This window comes from Choloepus didactylus, chromosome 17, assembly GCF_015220235.1.
Source record: "Choloepus didactylus isolate mChoDid1 chromosome 17, mChoDid1.pri, whole genome shotgun sequence".
In the NCBI taxonomy this organism is placed as follows: domain Eukaryota; kingdom Metazoa; phylum Chordata; class Mammalia; order Pilosa; family Megalonychidae; genus Choloepus; species Choloepus didactylus.
Genome location: NC_051323.1, coordinates 18,807,010 through 18,832,157, shown reverse-complemented (window position 1 = coordinate 18,832,157; position 25,148 = coordinate 18,807,010). Strand labels below are relative to the sequence as shown.

The following is a 25,148-nucleotide window of genomic DNA, read 5'->3' as shown; positions in this document are numbered from 1 at the left end:
TCTGGAGGTGCCTCTTAGGCATAATCATAGGAAGGCTTAGCCTATCATGCCCTTCCACTCTTATCTGAGGAAGTTAATGTCCCCTTGCCTGAAGAACCTATAATGGCTTTCCCTAAGGTAGCAGCCTTGGTTCTTTCTCCTCAGGATCTACCTCCACCACCTATGACTGCTTGTAGACTCAAGTCCAAAAAGGGTCCAAAAGATGAGGTGCAAAGGGAGATCCATGAGAAGGCATGATACACACCAAAACAAGTGCATGCTTTTGTGAATTTATATTGACAGGAATCTGGGAAAATGTGTAGAAGTAGATCAAGGAGGAAGGAATATAAAGTCAGATTAGGTTGAATTTATTTATAAAGGCTCACTAAGTGGAGATTCCTGATTCAGTGTGTTAGCTTGAGTGGCTCTAACAGTCTGCTCAGTTAGTTGCTTGAAATCTGGAAGTTGAACTACCAGAACATCTTTGGTATGCTGTAAAAGATGTCAAAGGCTAGGGGAGATTGGAATGCTAGAGTAGATTTATCACATAAGACCTGTTTACCTGCCTCCTAAATATGTGCCAAGGAAGGTCCTGAGGACACTCCTTTCACTGAGAAACATATTTGTAAGGGGAGCCCTGACATCCTTGAAGAGCTCCTTGGTGGCTATTTTCTGTAGGCCAGGAATGACCATAGGAACTTATGCCATTGAACTGGCTTCCCAAATTCAGTATGGACAATGAGATTCCAGGTTGGCAGGGGCCAAACAGTGGTACTTACAGACACAGTAAATATGGTTACTGCAATGGGCTCATGGAAAATGGGGCTATGGTGGGAAGGATGGAGATTATGTATGGACTTAGTCACATGGCCTTCCATTCGCCAAGGCCAATAGGGCTACAGCCACTGCTGGGTGCCCACCTGCCAACAGCAGAGACCAACACTGAGCCCCCAGTATGGTAACATTCCTCAGGAAATCAACCACCACCTAGTGGTGGTTTGATTACATAGGAAGGGGCAGTGCTTTGTTCTCACTGGAATATCCATTACTCTGATATGGATTTGCCTTCTCTGCCCACAATGCTTCTACCAAAATCACCATGTGTGAACTTCCAGAATGGCTAATGTACTATCATGGCATTCCAAACAGCATTGCTTCTGACCAAATAATTTATTTTACAGCAAATGAAGCACATGGAATTTGCTGGTGTTACCATGCAATTACCCACAAGCAGCTGCTCTGACAGAACAGAATGGCCTTTTGAAGACTTAGTTGTGGCAACAGCTGGGAGGCAACACCTTGCAGGGCTTGGGTAATGTCCCACAGGATGTAGGATGTGCTCTAAATCAGCAACCCAAATATGCTAATGTTTCTCCCAAGCCAGTATTCATGGATCTAGGAAGCAGGGGGTAGAAATGAGAATGGATCCCCTCAACATAATACCTAGGGATCCTCTCGCAACATTTTTGCTTCCTTTCTTTGCAACCTTGGTCTCTGATGTACTAGTTCCGGGCGGCACAGCTGTGTTTCCATTGTACTGCAAGTTGAGACTGTTCCTGCATACTTTGGACTCCTCTTACCAGATAATCTGCAGGCAAAGAAGAGGGCTATTGTACTGCCTAAGGAGGCTGATCCTGACTATCAAGGGGAGAAAGGGGAGACTCTTGGCATTCCCATGTCCTGTGACTAAAGTCAATGGCCGAACTACTACAACCCAATACAGGAAAGACTACTGATGGCCCAGACCCTTCAGGAATAAAGGTCACCCCACCACGCAAAGAAAATGGACTGGGGAGTGAAAGAAGGTAGTTATAAAAACCAGCCAAAACAACACGACCAGGTGCAGAAATGAGGACTGAAACTTTTCTTCCTTGTTTTGATGAGAATATTTTAGTGTATTCATTAACCAGTCTTTTTCCTTCCCCTCTCTCATTCCTCTACCACCTGACATAAGCTTTATTTATAGCAGTTAACACTGTATGTCTGTATTTAAGTTATCAAAGGGGGAGTGAGCCTCAGCTAGAAGAGAAAGGAACATCACCCAGCAATGAATAAAGGACTTTGTATCCTCATTTTGGGGAAGGGTTGGGAATGTACTTTTTCTTGGTCTCTATCAGTCCAACCAACTGATCTGGCCTGTTTTCATTGTGCAAGGGACAGTTGATCATGCTAGGCAGAAGCATGGTGTAAAGGGGTGTTTATTGATGCCAAGTTGACAAGGGGTGCACTGCCATAGCTTTGTACTGTGTCAGTTTAGCTCATCTCAGAATTCCCTTCCCTCTATGGTCTTGGGCTGGGATTGGCCACAGAAGAAATCTGTGTGATAGTTGGAGAACGGAAGTGAAGCAGCAGGCATGTTTGTTCTTTGGAAGCCACTGTAGGGTCAGGTGCTTTTGCAACTCTACCGTGCTGTTGTGGACCTGCTGGCTCACTTCAGTCCCTACTGAATCCCCTCCTTCAGCTTCTCCAGCTCTTGGGCTTGGTATGTTTTTAGTTCTGGGATGGAGGACACCAGATTCTCCTACAGGTCATCTCCATCATCAAAATTGGAGGCTTGGAGGTAGTGAGTTTCTCCTTGTGAGTTTTAAGCTTTTCCTCCCAGCTTCCAGTTTCCTTCCAGGACTTCAATTCTCAGCACCAGATGCAGAAGCTATACATGAATTGTTAAAACAGCTCCCATATTTTTGCAAGGTCAAATTCCCATAATAAAACTCCTTATTCACTCTTAGTGGTTTCACTTCTCTGATCAAACTCTGTCAGCTCTGTGGGTTCTAAACGTCTTCTCAGAGTTAGTTGCTTGCCTGTTATCTTTGTTATGCCTTTAATTCTGCAGAAGTTTTATTTTTTTATTCACTTTTATTGAGATGTATTCACATACCATGCAGTCATACAAAGCGTACAATCAATTGTTCACAATACCATTACATAATTGTGCATTCATCATCCAAATTAATTTTTGAACATTTTCATTACCACACCACAAAAATAATAAGAATAAAAATTAAAGTGAAAAAGAACAATTAAAGTAAAAAAGAACACTGGGTGTGTTTTTTTGTTTTTGCCCCCATTTTTCTACTCATCCATCCATACACTGGACAACAGGGAGTGTGGTCCATATGGCTTTCCCAATCACATTGTCACCCCCTCATAAGCTACATTTTTATATAATTGTCTTCAAGATTCAAGAGTTCTGGGTTGTAGTTTGACAGTTTCAGGTACTTACTGCTAGCTATTCCGATTCATTAGAACCTAAAAAAGGTTATCTATATTGTGCATAAGAGTGCCCACCAGAGTGACCTCTCAGCTTCTTTTGGGATCTCTCTGCCACTGAAACTTATTTCACTTCATTTCACATCCCTCTTTTGATAAAGAAGATGTTCTCCATCCCCTGATGCCGGGTCTAGATTCCTCCCCGGGAGTCATATTCCACTTTTGTGCAGAAGTTTTAAATATGAATGTAACAAGAATTGTGGTGTGTGTTTCTTGTATTTAAGAAATTATTCCTCATCCTGAGTTCATAAAGTTATTCTCCTATAACCGATTTTGCTGATTGTATCCCTGTGGTGTTTACCACGTTTCTCTGTCCACATATTTCCTGTGAATTGGTAGCTTGATCTAAAGACATGATCAGATCAAGGTTTGAGTTTTTTCTTTTTTTTTTTTTTTTGATAAGAAGATCTCAAAGGTAAGGTTGTGTACTTCCGTAAAGAGAAAAGTTTCTGGTTCTCTTTCTGTGGGTGATGTTAGGGGCCACCAAGGAGCAGAGCGACTATATACCTTGCTGCTGTCTGTCCAGGTATTTTGGTTGTCTGATATTCTTCCTCTAGGAGGTTCTTCAGGCCGAGATCATAAGAACAATATTTGCATTTTTTTAGTGCTTCACCAAAACACCTTAAGAGTAAACTCAAGAGCCATAGAATTAGGAAAGCTATTCTGACCCATCCTCCCCTTCTGGAATAGAAACACTGATCTCACTTAAACATTGGCAGTCTCTGTCTTTTATGGGGAATTGTGACTGCTTCTTTATTTGGACTTATTTCTGCTGTCTTATTTGTATTTTCTATTTACCATCCTTTTAAAAATTTCTGTTGGTCTCCTTTTCTACCTTCTAAAGAATTTATGAAAATTTCCATATAAACCCTGTCTCCCTTTTAAAAATTCTTTGCTGGTTTGAAAGCTATGATTGTATTTTTCTTCTTTAGTCCTTGCCCTTAAATTTTTAGTATACATTTTAACTATTATTTTTGCCTACCAATAAATAAAATTCATCAGTATTTTGTATTCTTCATTTGAACATGACAATGAGCTAACTGACCCATTGTCCAACACCCTCAATCTTATTATTGTTTAAAGTTTTAGCTTTATATATATTTTTTAATTTAAAAAGGGTTTTGTGGGTTTTTTTTAAACAATAAATAGTTGATCAAATTTTATTGAGATTAATTAACCTCTATGCTTATTTTTCTCATATCTCCTACCTGGGTTCATTTTTCTTATTGCTAAATCACCCTTAAATATCTCTTGGTAAGGAAGGGTCTTTGGGTAGTAAACTTTCTTGGTCTTTGTATGTCTGAAAATGTTCTCATTTTTTCCCTCTCTCTGGAATGATTGTTTGGATGGATATAAAATTCTAGGTGGACAGTTAATTTCTTTCAGCCCTTTGAAAATACTACATCAATATCTTTTTTTTAATTAAATTCAGTTTTATTGAAATATTATTCACATACCATACAGTCATCCATGGTATAAAATCAACTGTTCACAGTATCTTCATATAGTTATGCATTCATCACCCCAGTCTATTTTTGAACATTTTCCATTCATCAGAAAGAATAAGAATAAGAAGAAAAAATAAAAGTAAAAAAAGAACACCCAAATCATCCCCCCCATCACACCCTATTTTTCATTTAGTTTTTGTCCCCATTTTTCTACTCATCCATCCATACACTGGATAAAGGGAGTGTGATCCACAGGGTTTTCACAATCACACTGTCAACCCTTGTAAGCTACATTGCTTGTAAAATCATCTTCAAGAGTCCAGACTACTGGGTTGGAATTTGATAGTTTCAGGTATTTATCTCTAGCTATTCCAATACATGAAAACCTAAAGAGGGCTATCTATATAGTGCATAAGAATGTCCACCAGAGTGACCTCTCAACTCAATTTGAAATCTCTCAGCCACTGAAACTTCATTTTGTTTCATTTTACATCTCCCTTTTGGTCAAGAAGATATTGTCAATCCCACAATGCCGGGTCCAGATTCATTCCTGGAAGTCATATCCTGTGTTGACAGGGAGATTTACACCCCTGGGAGTCAGATCCCATGAAGGGGAGAGGGCAGTGAGGCCACCTGCCGAGGTGGCTTAGCTAAAGAGAGAGTGGGCACATTTGAGCAACAAAGAGGTACTCCGGGGGAGACTCAGGCACAATTATATGCAAGTTTAGCCTCTCTTTTGCAGTAACAAGCTTCATGCGGGCAAGTCCCATGATAGAGAGCTTGGCACATCAAACTGCCAGTCCTCAATTACACCATTATCTTTTGGAGCAGAGCAGTGGGGGACACTTTATTTTTCTTTTTTAAACATTCAGGTGAAATTCTCATACTCCATTGTCTTTTTTTTTTTTTTTTTTTTTTCTTAAAGCTGGATGGTAGATAAGTCTATTGTCTTTATCTGAAAAATCTTCATAGAAAATCGTGGTTTGGTTTAGCTCTCAGCAGCCCACTCCTGAGCTCTCTGGAAGCTTTCCTTCTTCTGAGTTACCTGATCTTTGTTCTGTGTAAGAGACAGTTGGAGGCAGTTCCACCTCTTCATTTAACTTCTTTCTTAGGCTTCTCGTAGACTGGATTCTCTTGTATAGTAGCAGGAGCTTTCTTATCTGTCTCCTCCATCATGTCTAGAGTTACATTGTTCCTTACATACTGAGGGAATTGTTTCTTGTAAGCATCTTCATCTTCTTCCATTGGGTAATGCTTATAATCTGCAACGTTCTGACCTGTGATGTGCTTCCAATGTACATGTGTATTGAATTCCTTGCTTTCTGAATCATAACTGGGGAATTATATGGTACTGTGAGAGAAAGATGAGCCTCCACCACAATTCCCTTCAGAGCCCCCAAAACTTTATTTCCAGTGGTAGTTCTGCCCAGGACTGCATTCAAATCGCAGGTGGAAGGACCAGGCTGACCATCAATACTTTCCACATTGTATTCATCTCTGGTTACCTCCACTTGACTTCATAGGTCTCGTCCAGGCCAAACCTATTGAGCAGCCTGCAGGCCAGCAGCAGGCCAGTACAATATGCCGCAGCACAATCTGTTGGACCAACCTCCAAGGTGTACTTTGGAAGTCCATGAGCCTAAGCTACGCAGATTATCATATCCCCTTCTCTATGGGTGTAAGCAGTCTGATATTTCTGTTAGTCACATGGACTATCATCCAGCATGGGGTATGTTGTACTTATTTTTATCCAGATTACCAAGAGTCTCCAAGCAAAGAAATCAGTGTTGCCCTCATGTCATCTTGTTTTTTTCACTTGGTATCTCTTGAAACAGGCCTTATTCTTCACAACTTTAACCCATCCTGTGGAAAAGAGACCTGTGTCTGCAGCTTGCCACAGACCTGCAGCCCCAGGTTAAAGTAAACCCTTTATTTCTGATAGCTTTTAAGATTTTCTATTTATCCCTAATGTTCTAGAGTTTCACTATGATGGGTCCAGGTGTGGGTTGATTTTTATTAACCCTGCTTTGTCCCCTGAGTGCATTCTTCAAAACAAGGCCCCATATCTTTCTTCAGTTCCAGAAAATTATCAGCTATTTCCTTTTCAAAGAGTACTTCTCTGCTATTCCTTCCATTCCTTCCACAACTCCTGCTACTTACATGTTGGAGCCTTTCCATCTAACCTTCCATCTCTTAACTGGTTGGTTTATTATATCTTCCAAAAAAAATCTTTGTGTCACTATGTGTTGCTTTTTGGATGAATTGAATTCATCCCATTTATTTATCTTTTCTGTCAATGTCTATTTCCGCTTCCCCCCAGAATATTTTTAACTTGTTATTTTTAAAGGTAGATTTATTGAGGTATAATTTATAAACAGTAAATTGTATTTTTATTATATTTTAAAGTATACTGTTCTATAAAATTTCACAGATCTATGCAGTTGAATAACCACATTGTTTTTTTTATATTAAAGTTTTCTTATTTCATTCCTTCGTAGTTTTGTTTCATCGTTTATTTTATTTTCCTAGGGATGTTAGCTTTTCTTTATCTTCTTGAGCAACCTAAACATACTTATTTTAAAGTCTTTACCAGACTATTTAATGAAATTACTTTCATCTGGAGTAAATTCATCTTCCTCTTGTTGATTTTGTTGGCTGTCTTTCTTAAATTAGACTTTACATGTGTATTAGAATTTTAGTTCACAGGCTCATTTAAATTGAATTCCAAATTCCAATATATATACCTCTATGTCAGGGTTTTCCTCTCTCTCTCATTACTCCTCCCTGTCTAGGATTTTTGAAGTTGCCTCCACCTGTCTCCAGACTCTGTCTCAGACCCGGGTACAATGACGGTTGGTAGGGTTCATGCTCTCAGGCGATCCTGGGAATATAGGAAGGAACCTCAGAGCCAGGAGGAGGCTTGGATTCTTTCCTCTTCTTGCAGCTTGGCTTTATCCTCATGCCACTCTCTCTGAGCAGAAGTTACCACAAGTTTTTTTCAATTTCCTTTCAGAAGCAGGGAGTTCCACCTACCACCTTGGCTTCACCTGATGAGGACCAGGCTTCAAATGTACCTTTTTAGTCATCAGCTCCCAGAAAGCAAACTTCTCTTGCGATTGCTTGATGCCAGACCCAGAGCCCAGCAGTTCCAAAGCTTTAGTTACCCCCATTGCTTTTGGTTTCCATGCCACTTTTGGCATAAAGAAGTATTCAGCTTGCTTTTGTAACTGGCTTTGTTATAGATAAATAATTTTATCTATTACTGCTTTGTATGCAAGAGAGGTGTACCAAAGGGTTTCACACTGTGCCGTCTTTTTTAAAAAAAGAAAAAAGACTTTCAAATATGACATACATAAAGAAAAATTTCCTGAATTTTCACAGGGTGAACAGATCCATGTAACCAGCACCCAATTTAAGAGAGAGAACATCACCAGCTCTACAGAAGTTTCCCCACACCTCCTACCTATGATTACTCCCACCAAGGGGAACCCCTATTCTACATCTCACAGTATACCTTAATTTTGCCTGTTTTAAAACTTCGTATATCACTCTACTACAAAAGCCAGATAAAGATACCAAAAGGAAAGAAAATTACAGACAAATATGCCTTATAAATATAGATGCAAAAATCCTTGAAAAAATACTAGCAATCCAAATCCAACAGCACTTTAAAAGAATTATACACCAGTGGGATTTATCGTAGGTATGCAAGGGTGGTTCAACATAAGAAAATTAATTAATGTCATACACCACATTAACAGAATGAAAGGAAAAAAACCACATAATCATCTCAATTGATGCAGGAAAGGCATTTGACAAAATATAGCACCATTTCTTGACAAAAACACTTAGAAAACTAGGAATAGAAGGAAACTTCCTCAACATGAAAAGGGTATAAATGAAAAACCCACCATTAACATCCTGTTTAATAGTGAAAGACTGAAAGCTTTCCCTCTAGGATCAGGAACAAGACAAGGATGCCCACTGTCACCAGTTATTCAATATTGTACTGGAAGTTCTTGCTTGAGCAATTAGGCAAGAAAAAGAAATAAAAGGCATCCAAATTGGAAAGGAAGAAGTGAAACATTTCCTATTTGCAGATGACATGATCCTATATACAGAAAATCCTTAAAAATCTACAACTAAGCCACTACAACTAATAAATGAATTCAGCAAAGTGGCAGAAAACAAGATCAACATGCAAAAATCAGTAGTGTTTCTATACACTAGTAATGAACAATCTGAGGAGGGAATTAAGGACAAAATTCCATTTACGACAGCAACTAAAATCAAGTATCTAGGGATAAATTTAACCAAGGATGTGAAGGACTTATATATGGAAAACTACAACATGTTGCTAAAATAAATCAAAGAAGACCTAAATAAATGGAAGAACAGTCTGTGTTCCTGGGTTGGAAGACTAAATATTGTCAAGATGTCATTCTACCCAAAATGATTGACAGATTCAATGCAATCCCAAACAAAATTCTAACAGCCTTCTTTGCAGAAATGGAAAAGCCAATCATCAGATTTATTTGGAAGGTAAGGGGCCCCAAATATCCAAAACCGTCTTGAGAAAGAAGAACAAAGTTGGAGGACTCACACCTCCCAATTTTAAAACTTACTAAAAACCTACAGTTGTCAAAACAGTATGGTACTGGCACAAGGACAGATATATAGACCAAAGGAATCAAACTGAGAGTTCAGAAATATACCCTCATATCTATGGCCAATTGATTTTTTTTTTATTGTTTGATTCCACTTTTTTAAAAAAATTCAGTTTTATTGAGATATATTCACATATCATACAATCATCTGTGGTATACAATCAACTATTCACAGTACCATCATATAGTTGTGCATTCATCACCCCAGTCTATTTTTTGAACATTTTCCTTATACTAGAAAAAGTAAAAATAAGAATAAAAAATAAAAGTATAAAAGAACACCCAAATCATCCCCCCCACCCTATTTTTCATTTAGTTTTTGTCCCCGTTTTTCTACTCATTCATAAAGGGAGTGTGATCCACAAGACTTTCACAATCATACTTTCACCCCCTGTGAGCTACATTGTTATATATTCATCTTCAAGAGTCAAGGCTACTGGGTTGCAGTTTGATAGTTTCAGGTATTTACTTCTAGCTATTCCAATACATTAAAACCTAAAAAGGGTTATCTATATAGTGCGTGAGAGTGCCCACCAGAGTGACCTCTCAACTCCGTTTGGAATCTCTCAGCCACTGAAGCTTTGTTTCATTTTGCATCCCCCTTTTGGTCAAGAAGATGTTCTCAATCCCACAATGTTGGGTCCAGATTCATCCCCGGGAGTCATATCCTGCGTTGCCAGGGAGATTTACACCCCTGGGAGTCAGGTCCCACGAAGGGGGTAGGGCACTGAGTTCACCTGCTGAGTTGGCTTAGCTAGAGAGAGAGGACCACATCTGAGCAACAGAGAGGCACTTGGGGGAGACTCTTAGGCACAATTATAGGCAGGTTTAGCCTCTCCTTTGCAGTAATGAGCTTCATAAGGGAAAGCCCCAAGATAGAGGGCTCAGAATTACAAACCTCCAATCCTGAATGTTTGTGAGAACATCAGCAACAATCCAGGTGAGGAAGTCCAACACTTCCGCATTTTCCCCAGCTCCTCAGGGGGGACCTGCATATATATTTTTATTCTCTGCCCAAATTACTTTGGGATATGTTGCTATTTCACACTAACCTATTCAAACCTACCAGGTCTCACTTCCTATTCAAAGTTCCATGTAATTATGGTATTTGAACAAACTGTATGAGTTAAATTGTTTAAGAAATATAGATCTTGCACCAAATAAACATCTCTTCTCTTGGTCTCACATGGAATTTGAAGTTTTAAAACACAGCTGGTATCATCCTTTACCTTTTGGTCCTGTTTGCCCTAGTCATAACCAGATCTGCTTCATTCATATCTCTAATTGAAATCTGGACTCTTTTTCAGCTTTTTTTTAACAGTTGCTGTATGTGCTAATACTGACATTCATATCTGCTGAGCTCTAGCTCTGAGCTTCAGGTGTCGCACAGATACCCAAAGTTCCAGGGATGCATCAGGTTATACACAAAGGGATCAGCATCTCAGAATCTGGAGATAGCCATTACAATTCAGGAATAGATGTGACTGCTGTAAGAGCTTACAATCTAGGGACTGTTACAGTAAGCATTCCCCTGATAAACTGTGCTCTAAAGTTCATGGCCAATTGATTTTTAACAAGGGTGCCAAGTCCATTCAATTGTGAAAGAATAGTGTCTCAACAAATGGTGCAAAAGAATAAAGGAGGGAGTGCTACAAAACAAGACAGCAACAAATTAAAACCTGAAGCCAGTATTGGCCTAAGGCCTGAGGGGCTCCTATACTCATCACCACCTATTCCCATTTGAGTGTCTCCTGCAGTTGCCCCATTTTCTAGCCAACATATGACAGCACTATTTTCTTCTAGATACTGTTCTCAGTTCACCCACTGTTGATGTGAATTATCCTAATCACTTCAGGATGGCCAAACCATGCTTTTTATTTTATACAATTAATTGATATTTACACATCAACTATCATTCTTCCTTGCTGGGTTTGCAAAATTCCAATAAAAGTGGAGATCTTTATAGCCAGTGTATTGCCAGCAATTCTACTTGAAGATAAACTTTGTAGAGTCAGAAGTGTTTTTTCTATTGTTATTGAGATTTTTCAAGTTAAGTGAAGATATCATGAAGATTTTACCCTCCATCATTTTTAGTGAGTTGTACTTTTATGACTACTCCATCCTTGTTTAACTACCACAAAATAAAATTTTGTTTTGAACATTAAATTTAAAAAAAAGCATGACAGACCCCAATCTCATACCATGTACAAAAATTAACTCAAAATGGATCAAAGACCTAAATATAAAACCAGAACTGTAAAACCCCTCGAAGAAAACATAGAGAAGCATCTCACAACTCTATCTAAGGCAATGGTTTCTTAGACCTTACACCAAAAGCACAAATAACAACAACAAAAATAGATAAATGGGACTTCATCAAAATTAAAAACTTTTGTGCATCAACGAACTTCATCAAGAAAGTAAAAAGATAACCTACAGAATGGAAGAAAATATTTGGAAACTGCATATCTGATAAGGGTTGAATTTCCAGAATCGATAAATAAGTCCTACAACTCAACAGCAAAAAGACAAACAACCCAACCAAAAAATGGTCAAAAGACGTAAATAGACATTTCTTCAAAGAAAATATACTAAAGGCCAAAAGCACATGAAAAGATGCACTACATCATTAGCCATCAGGGAAATGTAGATCAAAACCACAATGAGATACCACTTCACATGCACTAGAATGGCTACTAAAAAAACAAAAACAAAAACAAAAAATAACAAGTGTTGGAGAGGATGTGGAAAAACAGGAACATTCACCCATTGTTTGTAAAATAGTGTAGCTACTGTAGGAAACAGTTTGGTTGTTCCTCAGAAAGTGAAGTACAGAATTAACATATTAGCCAGCAATACTCAAAAAATTGAAAGCAGGAACTCAAACAGAAATTTGCACACTGATGTTCATTGTGGTATTATTCACAGTTGACAAAAGATGGAAGCAACATAAGTGTCCATCAACTGATGAATGGATAAGCAAAATGTGCTATATAATACAATGGAATATTATTCAGTCATAAAAAGGAATGAAATGCTGATACATACTACAACATGAATGAACGCTGAAGACATCAAGTTGAGTGAATTAAGCCAGGCACAAAAGAACAAATATACATGATCTCACTGACATGAATGAAACAATTAGGATAAGCAAATTCATACAGTCAGAAACTGGAGTACAGTTTACCAGGGCCTTGGAGGGCTAGGGAAAGGGGAGTCAAAGCTTAATTGGTACAGAATTTTTGTTGGGAGTGATGGAAAAGATGTGATAATAGATGATGGTGTCAGTTGCACAATATTGTCAATGTAATTAAGACCACTGAATTATATATCTGAATGTGTTAAAGGGGGAAATTTTAGGTTGGGTGTATGTTACTAAAATAAAATTAAAAAAAAAAACTTCTTATAAATGGAACCATATATTCTTTTGTGACTGATTTCTTTCTGTCTACATTATGTTTGTGAGAGTCATCCATGTTGTTGTTTATCATAGTTTATTCATTCTTATCGCTAAATAATAATCCATTTATGAATATATCCCACTGTATTCTATCATTGAAAGACATTTGGGTAGTTTTTCCAATTTGGCTATTACAAATAATGCTGCTATAAACATTCTTGAACATGTCTCTTGGTAAAAATATTTACATATTATTGTTGACTATATATATATAGGAATGTAATTGCTGGGTCATGGGGTATGCATATGTTCAGCTTTAGTAAAAGCTGCCAGACAGTTTTCTAAAATGTTTGTACCAATTCATACTCCTACATTCAATGCTTAAGCGTTGCAATTGCTTCACATTCTCACCAACACCTGGTAATTTCCATCTTCTGGTGGGTGTGTAGTGGAATCACTTTGTGATTTTAATTTATATTTCCCTGATGACTCATAGGGCTGGACTTTTTTGCTTATAGGCTATTTGGATATAACTCTTTAATAAAGTGCCTAGTTTATATACTGTCCCATCTCATCAATATTTTTCTTTAAGTCTGTTATTAGTTTTGTTTTATTTTGGGCACATTTAATTTTTAATTTTTTGTGTATTCAAATTAATCAATATTTTCTCTTATGGTTGCAGATTTTAATTTATCCTTAAAAAATCTTTTCCATACAATCCAATTTAAAAATGGACAAAGGACTTTAATAGACATTTCTCCAACCATTTGTCTAATGGCCAATTAGCATATGAAAAGATGCTCAACATCATTAGTTATCAGGGAAATGCATAAGATACCACTTTATCTAAGATACCACTAGGGTGGCTTTTACTGAAAAACAGAAAATAGCAAGTATTGGCAAGAATGCCAAAAAATACCAACTCTTGTACATTGTTGGTGGGAATGTAAAATGGTACAGCTGCTGTGGAGAACCGTTTAGAGTTTCCTCAGGAAGTTAAACAGACTCACCATATCACTTCCATTTCTAGGTATAGACCCAAAAGATTTGAAAACAGGAACTTGAACAGATATTTGTACTCCAATGTTCACAGCAGCATTATTCACAATTTTCAAAAGGTAGAAGCGACCCAAGTGTTCATCAGTGAATGAATATGGATGGATACACAAAATGTGGTATATACATACAATGAAATGCTATTCAGCTGTAAGAGGAAACAAAGTGCTGATACATGCCACAACATGAATGAACCTTGAAGACATCATGTTGCGTGAAATAAGCCAGGCACAAAAGGACAAATATTGTATGATTTCACTTATATGAAATACTAAAATAAGCAAATTCATAGAGACAGAAAGGAGATTACAGGTTGGGGGGAGGCAGGTAATAAGGAGTTATTAGTAACTGGGTACAGAGTTTCTGTTTGGTCTGATTAAAAAGTTTTGGTAATGGATGGTGATGATGGTAGCTGTTCTAGTTTGCTAATGCTGCAGAATGCAAAACACCAGAGATGGATAGGCTTTTATAAAACGGGGGTTTATTTCGCTACACAGTTACAGTCTTAAGGCCACAAAACGTCCAAGGTAACACCTCAGCAATCGGGTACCTTCACCGGAGGATGGCCAATGGCGTCTGGAAAACCTCTGTTAGCTAGGAAGGCAGCTGGTGCCTGCTCCAAAGCTCTGGCTTCAAAACGGCTTTCTCCCAGGACGTTCCTCTCTAGCAAGCTTGCTGCTCTTCTAAACATCACTCCCAGCTGCACTCCGTTTCCTCCCCCCTCCCAGTCAGCTCATTTATATAGCTCCACCGATCAAGGCCCATGCTGAATGGGCGGGGCCACGCCTCCATGGGAACATGTCATCAGAATCATTACCCACAGCTGGGTGGGGCACATTCCAAGCAAATCCAGCCATCACCAAAACATCTGCCCCACAAAACTACAAAGACAATGGCATTTGGGGGACACAATATATTCAAATCGGCACAGTAGCACAATATAGTGAATATAATTAATATCATTGAACTGTACATATGAAAAGGGTTAAAATGGGAAATTTGGGGTTGTATATATGTTACCACAATGAGAAAAATTTTAGTCCTTTTTCTAATACCTATGCAAATATCAATTCTAGACCTATCTGTAAAAGGCAAAATAACAAAGAATTAATAAAATAATAGGAGAACATTCTCATGACTTGGGGTAGGCAAAGATTTCTTTAAAAGTACATGAAAGGATACAATACTGAAAGTATAATCCATGAAAGAAAAAAATTGATAAACTAGACTTCACTAAAATTAGAACTTCTGTTTTGCCAGATATTGTTAAGAAAATAAAGAGACAAAGCACAGACCAGGAGAAAATATTTGCAAATCATATGTCTGATAAGACTTGTATCTAAAACATACACAGAACTCTTAAAAGTCAACAATAAGAAAACAAAAAACCCAACTAAAAAATGGGCAAAAGATCTGAATGGCCATCTTGCCAAAAAGATATACAGATGGCAAATAAGCATATGAAAGGATGCTCAACATCATATGTCATTAGGAAATTGCAAATTAAAACAATAATGATTTCCACTACATACCTATTAGAATGGCTAAAGTCCCAAAACACTGACAAAACCAAGTGCCGGCGAGGATGTGGAGCAACAGGAATTCTCATTTATTAATGGCAGGAATGCAAAATGCCACTTTGGAAGACAGTCTGGCATTTTCTTACAAACCTATGTGTCGTCTTACCATGAGACCTAGGATTAGTGCTCCTAGGTATTTATCCAAATAATTTGAAAATTTATGTCCACACAAAAACCTGTACATGAATGTTTATAGCAGCTTTATTAATAATTGTCAAAAATCAGAAGCAAACATGTCCTGCAATAGAAGAATGGATAAACAACTGTAGTCTATCCATATGATGAAGTATTACTATTCAGCAATAAAAAGAAATGAGCTGTTGAGCTATAAAAAGACATGGAGGAACTTTAAATGCCTATTGCTAAGTGAAAGAAGCTAGTCTGAAAAAGCTAAATACTATATGATTCCAACTGTATGACATTCTGGAAAAGGCAAAATTATAGGCAGGAGATCAGTGGTTGCCAGAGGTTCAGGGAGAGGGAGTTAGGGAGTGAGGGGTGAATAGGGGAGCAAAGGGCATTTTTAGGGCAGTGAAACTATTCTGTGTGATACTGCAATGGTGGATACATGCCATACATTTGTCAGCCTCACAGAACTGAACAGCACAATGGGTGAACCCTAATGTAAACTATGGACTTTAGTTAATAATAACATACCAATATTGGTTCATCAGTTGTAACAAGTGTACCATACTAATGCAAGATGTTAACAATAGGGGAAACTGGAGAAGAGAGGAGAATAAAAGGGAACTTTCTGTGTTTTTGGCACAATTTTTCTGTAAATCTAAAACTGCTCTAAAAAGAAAGTCCATTTAAAAAAAAAGGACACAAAAACAGATCATTACACTTTATTAAAATGAGGAATTTTTGATCATCAAAAAAATATTAAAAGAATGAAAAGGCAGGCAAGAGTAGGAGAAGGCATTTGCACATATATATATAGGCAAATAGCACCTCAGGACTTGATTCCAAAATACTGATATCTATACTGTATTTTCTTACAAAGTAATAAGAAAAAGGTAGTAAAGCAAAACAAAAATAAGCAAATCACCTGAACAGGCATTTAGGTGGCTGATAAGCATATGAAAAGATGCTCAACATAAACAGTCTTGGGGAAATGCAAATTTAAAAAACTACAATCTGCTTAAGGTCACATAGTTAAGGGATTTGAACCTAGGCAGTTTAACTTCTCTAACTTGATTTACTTATATGCAAAATGGGGATATTAATACCTACCTTTAGGAACTTATAGTAAGATGGAGGAATAAACAAAACAAAAGAAAACGATTTTGTACTTAAATGCAGTGAATCATGTACTGAAAATCTAGTGACCATATTTTTGACCTAAAAATCAGTACAAGTAGTCTCACCAAAATGTTCATATGCCTTCCATGTTAAAAGTTTTGTCTTGTTCTTTGCCCACCTCTGCCTGGTTCCAGATTGCATGCTGCTGCCAGATGAACCCCAAGGGTCTCAGTGTATAAAGGACACACACTTGGGCCTATAAATCTGGCCATATCTTATCTCTCAGAGCACTTCTTTAAAAGCTTAGCCCACTCATCTACCACTGCCAGTAACCTCTCCCTGCTCCATAATAGCTACCATTTAGTGAGGACTTTATTTTCTTGGCGAAAAATACAATCTCATTTAATTCTTGTAACAATCCCATGAAGTATTATCTTCTCACCTGAGATCATTCCCAGTTTACAGGAAATTGAGGCTTAGGATGACTAAGCCACTTATCAAATGCCACGTTAGTGTTCAGTGACAAAGCTGAAGCCAGGTTTGTCCAACTCTAAAAGTCCCTATTTTCACTCACTGGGCCCCACTGTTCCCCAACAGCATGAGCTGTTGTCTTTCTGGGCCTGAAATGCTGGGTCCCCGTCTGCTCCCTACAAAGTCGCTCTGTTGGCGCTTTCGTCTGGGCGGGTCCTGGGCCCTCCCTCTCAGAGGAAAAGCGTCTCAAAAACGGACCCATTGAGAAGCTGAATAGTGTGTGTAGGATTTGAGAATCACAGGGGAGGGGCGCGTCTCTAGAGTTTTTGCCTGCTCCCCCAGCTCTTAGAAGTTTGACCTCAGACGAGTAAGAGCCCCCCTTCTGTGTTCTCATCCCGCCCACGCCCCTTCCCCAGAACTCCCGTTTGCGCTTCCTCTCGTCTGACCCAGCAGCCTCTGGCCAGAGCTCAGTAAGCTTAGACCTGAGACCAGTAGGGCTTCCCGCCTCTTACTTAGACCCTGGACAAGTTCTCACCCTCCGGGCTACCCCGGATCCGGGCGGCTCAGAAGGCGGAGCCACTGTTTGCCAAAGGAGGGGAGGGACGTCGAGGGGCTGGAAGCCGCTGCCCACCCCAGCGAGGTTCCTCCCGCCGCTACCTGGAGGAGTAGAGGGAGCGCGTTTGTGTCCGAAACTGCCGACGCCCATCGAAAATGCCACGGAACCGCTCTCATTGGGTACTTTCAATTTTAAGCATTGCTTTGGGGAGGCAGAATGCGATGGGAGCTCGGGAAGCAGTAATCCGTCGGAGCCCCACAATCTCAGCATGGACTGGGGCAATTCTAAATATTTTACGTGCATTAACTCATTTAATGCTCAAGGCAACCCTATGAGCTGGGTACTGATTAGCCATTTTACAGGTGAGGAAATATAAACAGTAACATGTAACTTGACCAAGGACAACAGCTAGTAGGTATGTACTGATTATCCATCTGTAAAACGGGGATGCAAATACCTGTAGTAAACCCACAGAATGCAAGGAGTTTCGGAGGCCGTGCACTGGCAATTAGTATTTCCTAATCTGGCACCGTTACAATACTTTAGAAACTCTCTATATAAATCCTCCGTGTTAACTTTTACTCTTACACATTTTTGGGTACGGGATATATCTTTCCAGTTGAAGCCCTAGATGATTGGGTGCAAAGTCTTGGAAGGATCAAAAAGAAATTGGTGACCACAGCGGTGTCTCTAGGCAAGGACACTGGGCGGCTGGGGTGGGAAATCTCCTTTTCACAATGCTTATAAATAAAATATTCAATTTTTATTTATTTTTTTAAGAAAATCGGCGCGGACATAGGCGGCCACTACCCGATCCCATCTCCTTATCACAGCTCTGCCCAGTCCGGGCCCCGGGGAGAGCGGCAAAGACGGAACCTAGTGGCTGGGCAGCTCGCCGAGGATCCCGCAGCGAGCTCAGGGTCCTATCCCGGACCATACCAGGGAGGGAATTTTTAGATGCAGGGGAAGAGAATACATCCCTTGGCGCTGCCCCACCCTGCCTTACCTAGGGCGGGGCGCGTCCTGGGGCGTCCAGGAACTTACCGACTCGGGTGGAGCCCCGGAGCGCGGGAGGCCCCGCCTGGGCCGCGGGAAGAACCCACCCGCCCCCAGCCCCGCCCTGTCCAATTTAAGAGCCCTCACCGACAGCTGGGGCAGTTATCGGCCAGGGGGGCTCGCTCCCTTTTGCAGGGTCTTCTCACTAGCTTCTCACGCACCCCGTACAGTCCCAGAAGCCGACTCCTCTTCCTTCGCCCGTCCGCGGGAGAGCCGTGCCATGCCCAGACCCGGGCCGCGCCGCCGCCGGCCGCCGGCTCCCTCCGGCTCGCGGGTCCAGCCGCCGCGCTCATGTCGCTCTCCCGCGCTCCAGCACAGCCCGGTGGCCTCAGGCTCGCCCCTGCGTGCAGATACCCGGCCCGCCCGAGGCGTCTCGGGTCGCCTCGAGTCCTCCTTCTCCGTCGAGGCCATCCTGGCGAGGCCCGACCCGTGCGCGCCGGCCGCCTCCCCGCTGTCGGTCGCCGCCTGCACCGCCCGGGGCCTCTGGACCGCTCCCTCCCCGTCCCCGGTTCTGCCCTGGGTGTGCTCGGCAGCCTGGCTGCCCGCCTACCTGGGCGTGGGTCTTCATCCGTGGTGCCCCCAGTCCCCTGTACTGGGGCTGCGCGTGGCCCACTTCTGTGGCCTCCCGGGCCTCGACGTCACAGGTACGGGGAAAATGGGGTGGGGGAAGGTGGAGAGTGGAGACCGCGGCAGGAGTCATGGGACTAGAGAAGTCCCTGGATTTGAGAACCAACAGTTGCAGTGAGAAGGGGCCTAACTGTAAAGTTAAAACAGGCCTGAGAAGAGGGACTCTCAGGGCCCAGACCCTGGCACATGGCTCAACTCCTCCCACATTGCTGAGGGGGTGGGCGGGGAGGGCTGCACCGACGCGGAGATGCAGGTGGGTCGGAGAGGGGCTCCGGAGACTGCCACCGCCAGCGCTGGGGCTGCAAGAGGACCCAGCCCTGCTCCCTGTTCCCGCGCCCCTTGAGGAGTGATTTATACAGAGCCCTTTGACTCCTCTCCTCCCTTGTGGATAACGCTTAGTGGCGCACTCTTCCAAAAGGCAGCTCTCTTTCCGAGGAGAAGTGGGTGCTCAGCGAGGTCCCTACCGCTCTCCCCCTGTGGGAACTTGGGCTCCATACATAACCCTTCTGAGCTAGCTCAAATATAGAGCCCTAAGAATGACACCCAGCAGGCGTGGAAAGGGCCCTGGTGTGCCAGGCACTTAAGTCCAGTGGGAATTTAGTTGTTGAAGTAACTTTCTCCTCTGGCTAATACTACCATCCATGACATTTTGGGGTGCCAAATGCTTCCTGATGTCCACCATAATAGCAAAGTCAGTTCAGGGCTTATAAATCCATACCAAGATCCCTCTAACAATCTCAGCTGGTTCCTCCTCCCTGGGGCATCTCCACCCTTCATTTTCTCCAAGCCCTTTTTCAGCAGGACAAGCCCTTTCTGGAAGGTGTTGGAGACCGTATCTAGTGCCAACTTCCCATCCCCATCCAAATCCCCCTCCTCCCTGCCACTGCACCTGGGAGGAGTGCCCATCACTCCAAAACACCTTTCTTGGAACTCTCCACCCACTTGAGGTCTGAATTGCAGTTTACTGCTTTCTATTAAAGTTGATTCATTTTCAAGTTTGCTTCTGCATAGGTATTACATCCACAAAGGTCAAGCTGCAAAATGCATACTAAGATACACAGAGTTTCCTCCCTCACCCCTGTCCTTAGACACCTAGTTCCCTCACCACGTGCAACCATAACCCGTTTCTTTATTCTTCTGGAAGCATTTTATGCGTATTTAATATCTGAACACACCTACCCACATATATTTACATGCATATTATTTCTGCCTTTTTCCCCCCCATACTATCTGTACTGCCCTGCACTTTACTCTTTTCTCTTGACCATATATCTTGGAGATCTTTCCATATCAATCCATAAAGAGATTTTATAGCCAGGCTGCTCCATTGTAAAGATGTACCATAATATATTTAATCAGGCCCCAAAGATTGTTTTCCATCTTTTGCTATTATACAGAGCGCTGCAACAAATAACCCTGCATGTAGGATACTCTAGAATAGCTGGATTTGCTGGGTGAAAGTGTCTGTTCTTGTGTAATTTTGCCAGATTGCCCTCTATAGATGTACCCCCCACTCTTTTACTTGCATCTTTGCCAACACATTTGTGTTATCCAACTTTTGAATCTTAGCCAAGCTGATAGAAAAAAAAATGGTATATCTGTGACAGTTCAATGTGCATTTCTCCAACATAAGTGAGACTGAGCATCTTTTCAAATGTTTAACAGCCTTTTCTGTGAACTCTGTTCATGTACTCTGCCCATTTTTCCTAGTTGATTATTTTGAAACATCCATTTGTAGAAGCTCTTTTTATATTGGGGAAATCAGCCCTTTGACTATAATGAGTTGCAAATATTTTTTCCTTTATTGCTCTTTGACTTTGATTATAATGGGTTGGATTGTTTTTTTTTTTTTTTTTTGTCATGCAGAAATTTAAAAAAATTGTGCTTGAATGTATTGATCTTTTTTTGTGAGTTCTACATCTTATGTCATACTTAGAAAGACCTTCCCCACTTCAAGGTCACAAAATAATTCTCCCTGATTTCTAGACTTTTGTAGGTTTACTTTTTTTTACATTTAAAATATTTGCTCCATTTGGATTATTTTCTTGGTGCAAGGTATTAAGTATGGATTGAGCTTAATTTTTTCCTAATGACTACCCATCTGGAAATAATCCATCTCATTCCCAAAAGCTAATTGTCTCTTGTGTAGTTATAATTTTTATGAGGACCCTTGGCTCTCCTTTTGCTGTGTGCCAGGCACAGCACTAAACACCTCACAAGAACCATTGTTCTTAAATCCCTGTGACATCTCTGGGAGTAGGGATTATTATCATTTTACATATGACAAAACCAAGGCTCAAAGAGGTATATCGACTTGCCCAAGGTCCTATAGCTGGGGCCTGGTGACAGCCAGGAATCCAACCAGAGCACCAAAGGACCTTGCAGTGCAGCCTAGTTTTTTCAGGTTATAGAATGACGCAGGACAGATTGGGTCCACCAGGCTGGACATCCTGCTGGGGTTTTCCTGGTCATTCAGCCCTGCCTTGGGCAGGCATGTGGTGAGCCTGGTGGGCCCAGTGGGTGGTGTCCTAGCAGGCAGCTCACTGGGCAGCTGGGGCCCTGGTCTGTCTGCCAGCCCCAGAGCTTCCCCAAAACTAGTGAAGCTGAGGGGTCTTAGCACTGAAATTGCAGTGTTCCTCTGCCCAGAATGCCCAGTGGCTCATTCCCTCATCCTCTTCAAATCATAACTCGGGGACCATCCCCTAGTGGATCTGGCCCACAGATTGGTGAGCTGATGGCACCTTTGTGTGCATTAGAAAAAGGTGCCCTTTCTTCCAAGCAGACACAGCACCTTGTCAGGGGGCCTGGATTGGCCTGCGGAGAGTAGACAGAATTTCAGACACCATTCATCTTCTTACCTGGGTACCCATGGGCAGGGCTGTACAAGCATATATAGTGGCTCTGTTCAAATGTTACCTCAATAAAGTGGCCACCCATCCTAAAGAGGCAACCTACACCTCTCCATACACACACACACACACACACACACACGTATACTCACCCTTTCCCTGCTTTATTTTTCTTCTTAGCACTTACTGCCATCTGGCATACTTAATACTTTTCTTATTTCCTTGGTTTACTGTCTGTTTCCCCTACTTCTAAAACATAAACTCCATGAAGACAGGGATTTTCTGTTTTGTCCTGGAACCAAGACTGACACATAGTAAAACACTCAAAAAGTATTTGCTGAATGTATGAAATGAGTGAACCCCAGGGGGTCCCTTCTCTGACCATCCTGTTGAGTTTCTTGAAGTGGCCGAGGAGAGGAAAGAGAGGGCCAGGAGAGAGAGAGAGTTTGGCAGCTCCTTCTAGGGGCCAGAGTTCAGGCCATTCAGCTGGAGAGTAGTGGAGGACAAAGTAGCCTCACAGCATTGTCCCTTCTTTCTCCTTTGTCTACTGGTATTTGTAGGCAGTTTCTTCCCACTCTGCCTCTTGCTGCAAGGGGAAGGCAGGGCAGGAGAGCTGTGTGCTTGTCCTCTCTCCTCCAAGATGGGTGGCTGGGTGGGTGCTGGCTAACCTCCCTTCCTGCTGGTTGCTGTTTAGGCGTGGAGCTGGCCCACCACCCAGGCCTGTGGAGTCTCCCAGACCGGGCCCCAGCCAAGGACCTTCCTGACACCAAGAGATGCCGCAAGAGGATTCGAACTGTGTTTAGCTTGGAGCAGCTGGAAGAGTTGGAGAAAGAGTTTGCAAAGCAGCACAATCTGGTGGGGAAGAAGAGGGCCCAACTGGCAGCCCGGCTCAACCTTACAGAGAACCAGGTGGGAGGAGGTGCTCCAGTGGGGCCTGGGTTGCACCCGGGGACAGATACTACCCTCTGGGAGGCCTGAGATATGGGGGTGGGGTGGGGGTGAGGAGGACATGAGCCTTCCATCTCTGTGACAGGCTGTTGGGGAAGACAGACCCTAACCACTGGCACTCTCTCCATCTGAGAAAAACAGTTCCATGTGAAATCACATTATGGGAAGAACACATGATGCTATTCTAGACATTAATCAAGAACTTTGTAACTTTCCAGGCTAAATAAGGAGCTGACAGTAAAGTTAAGAAGGTATTCAGGGATTAGATGTTTAAAAATAGTAGTAACCACTTTCTTGATCCCATATTCCCCTCCAGCTATTGCACAATTTCTTTGCTCCTTTCACAGACAAACTTCTAAAGAACTTGCTATGCTCACCCTCTCTAAGTACTCACTCCCCATTCACCCCTTAAGTCATTCCAATATGACTTCTTTCCCTACCATTCCATCCAAGCTTCTCGTCAAGGTCTCTAATGACATCCATGCTCCCAAAGCCAACAGATGCTTTCCTTTCCTCATCTTACTCCACTACTTAGCAGCACCCAGTACAGTTGACCATACTTTCCTTTATTGAAACATGCTCTAGTCTTGGCTTCCAGGGCACTTTTCTCTTGGTTTTTCTCCTAGCTTTCTGGCCATTTTTTTCCCTGTCTCCTTTGCAGTCTACTCTTTCCCTCTCTGACCTCAATTCTCTCTCCTTCAATGGTCTCATCTATCCCCAGGGTTTTTAATACCACCTAGAAACCCACAACTCCCAAATTAGTATCTTCAGCCCACCACTGTCCTTTGACTTGTACAGCTGACTGCCTATTTGATGTATCCACTTGGATGTCCCATGGACAGGTATTTCAAACTTAACAAGTCTAAACCTCAATCCTTTTTTTTCTCTCCAAACCTGTTCCTTTCCTTATAAATGCCCCGCCATCCACCCAGTTGCTCAAAAAACCCTAGGCATCTTTGATTCCTCCTTCTCTCCCACTTCCAGTCCATCCACAAGCCTTGTCACCTCCACCTACAAAATACAACTGGAATCTGTTCATTTCTCTCCATTACCCCTAGTTCCCACACCCCCAGCTCTTCCTGGATTACTGCAATAGTCTCCAGTTTCCCGGCTTCTGCTTTAATCCCTTATTCACACAGCAGCCAGAAATGTAATAAAATTAAATCACATCCTACTTGAAAGCCTCAAAGTTGACACTCTTTATTCCTGGCCTTCAAGGTCCTTGGTGATCTCTCTCTGCTAATCTCACCCACTTGCCCTTCCTTCAGTTTCTACCCTCTCTCAGGTGTTTCATCCATGCTATCCCCTTTCTGGTCATGAAACAAGCCAAGCTTGGTTCCACCTACAGCTTGTCCCCTGCCTCAGCCAGCTCTTCTCTGTCCCCACTAGGCTGGCCTCCCAACCTCTGAGCCTCATCTTAAGTGCTGGTTCCTCAGGGAGGCTGCCCCTACCCAGTTCTATTTATACCCCCATTTGTGTTTCTATATCACATTGCTTCTTTACAAGTTTAATCAGTCTCCTTCCACCAGCCTGAGTTCCATAAAAGCACTGCTTGCTCACCATGATAACACCATCTCCTAGGACAGTACCTGGTACATAGGAGCTCAATGAATACTTGTTGAATGAATGAATGGCAACTGGAATTATAGGGAAGTGTGTTTTGGAGAGGTAGAAGGAAGAACATGTTTGGGCTAGACAGATAGGGGTGGGCACTCTGGGAATGGGGTAGCAACAGGAACTTCTAGTCACATTCTGATCTCTGTCTGCCACCCCCAATTATAGGTGAGGGTCTGGTTCCAAAACCGCAGGGTCAAGTATCAGAAACAGCAAAAACTGAAACCGCTGGCCCCACCTGCCACGCATGCCTTTCCGACTGAACCCTACAGCAGGTCCAGCGCCAGCATCCAGAATGAAGACGTCAAGTCAGGAGCGGACAGCTGAGGACTGGGGCAGAGGCTCTACCCAGGATGTCTGGACTGTTCCTTCCTGGGGA

General features: G+C 41.8%; 1 protein-coding gene and 1 pseudogene across 1 annotated transcript; one reads left to right on the top strand and one right to left on the bottom strand.

Annotated features, from left to right (window-relative positions):
* Positions 1-5,685: 5,685 nt before the first annotated feature.
* On the bottom strand, positions 5,686-6,555 carry LOC119512592 (annotated as a pseudogene).
* A 12,396-nt stretch (positions 6,556-18,951) lies between these two features.
* NOTO (notochord homeobox) lies at positions 18,952-25,096 on the top strand. The gene is made up of 3 exons (XM_037806606.1): positions 18,952-19,375; positions 22,902-23,116; positions 24,938-25,096. Exons 1-3 carry the CDS (start codon positions 18,952-18,954, stop codon positions 25,094-25,096), a joined length of 798 nt encoding a protein of 265 aa, XP_037662534.1.
* Positions 25,097-25,148: the final 52 nt, after the last annotated feature.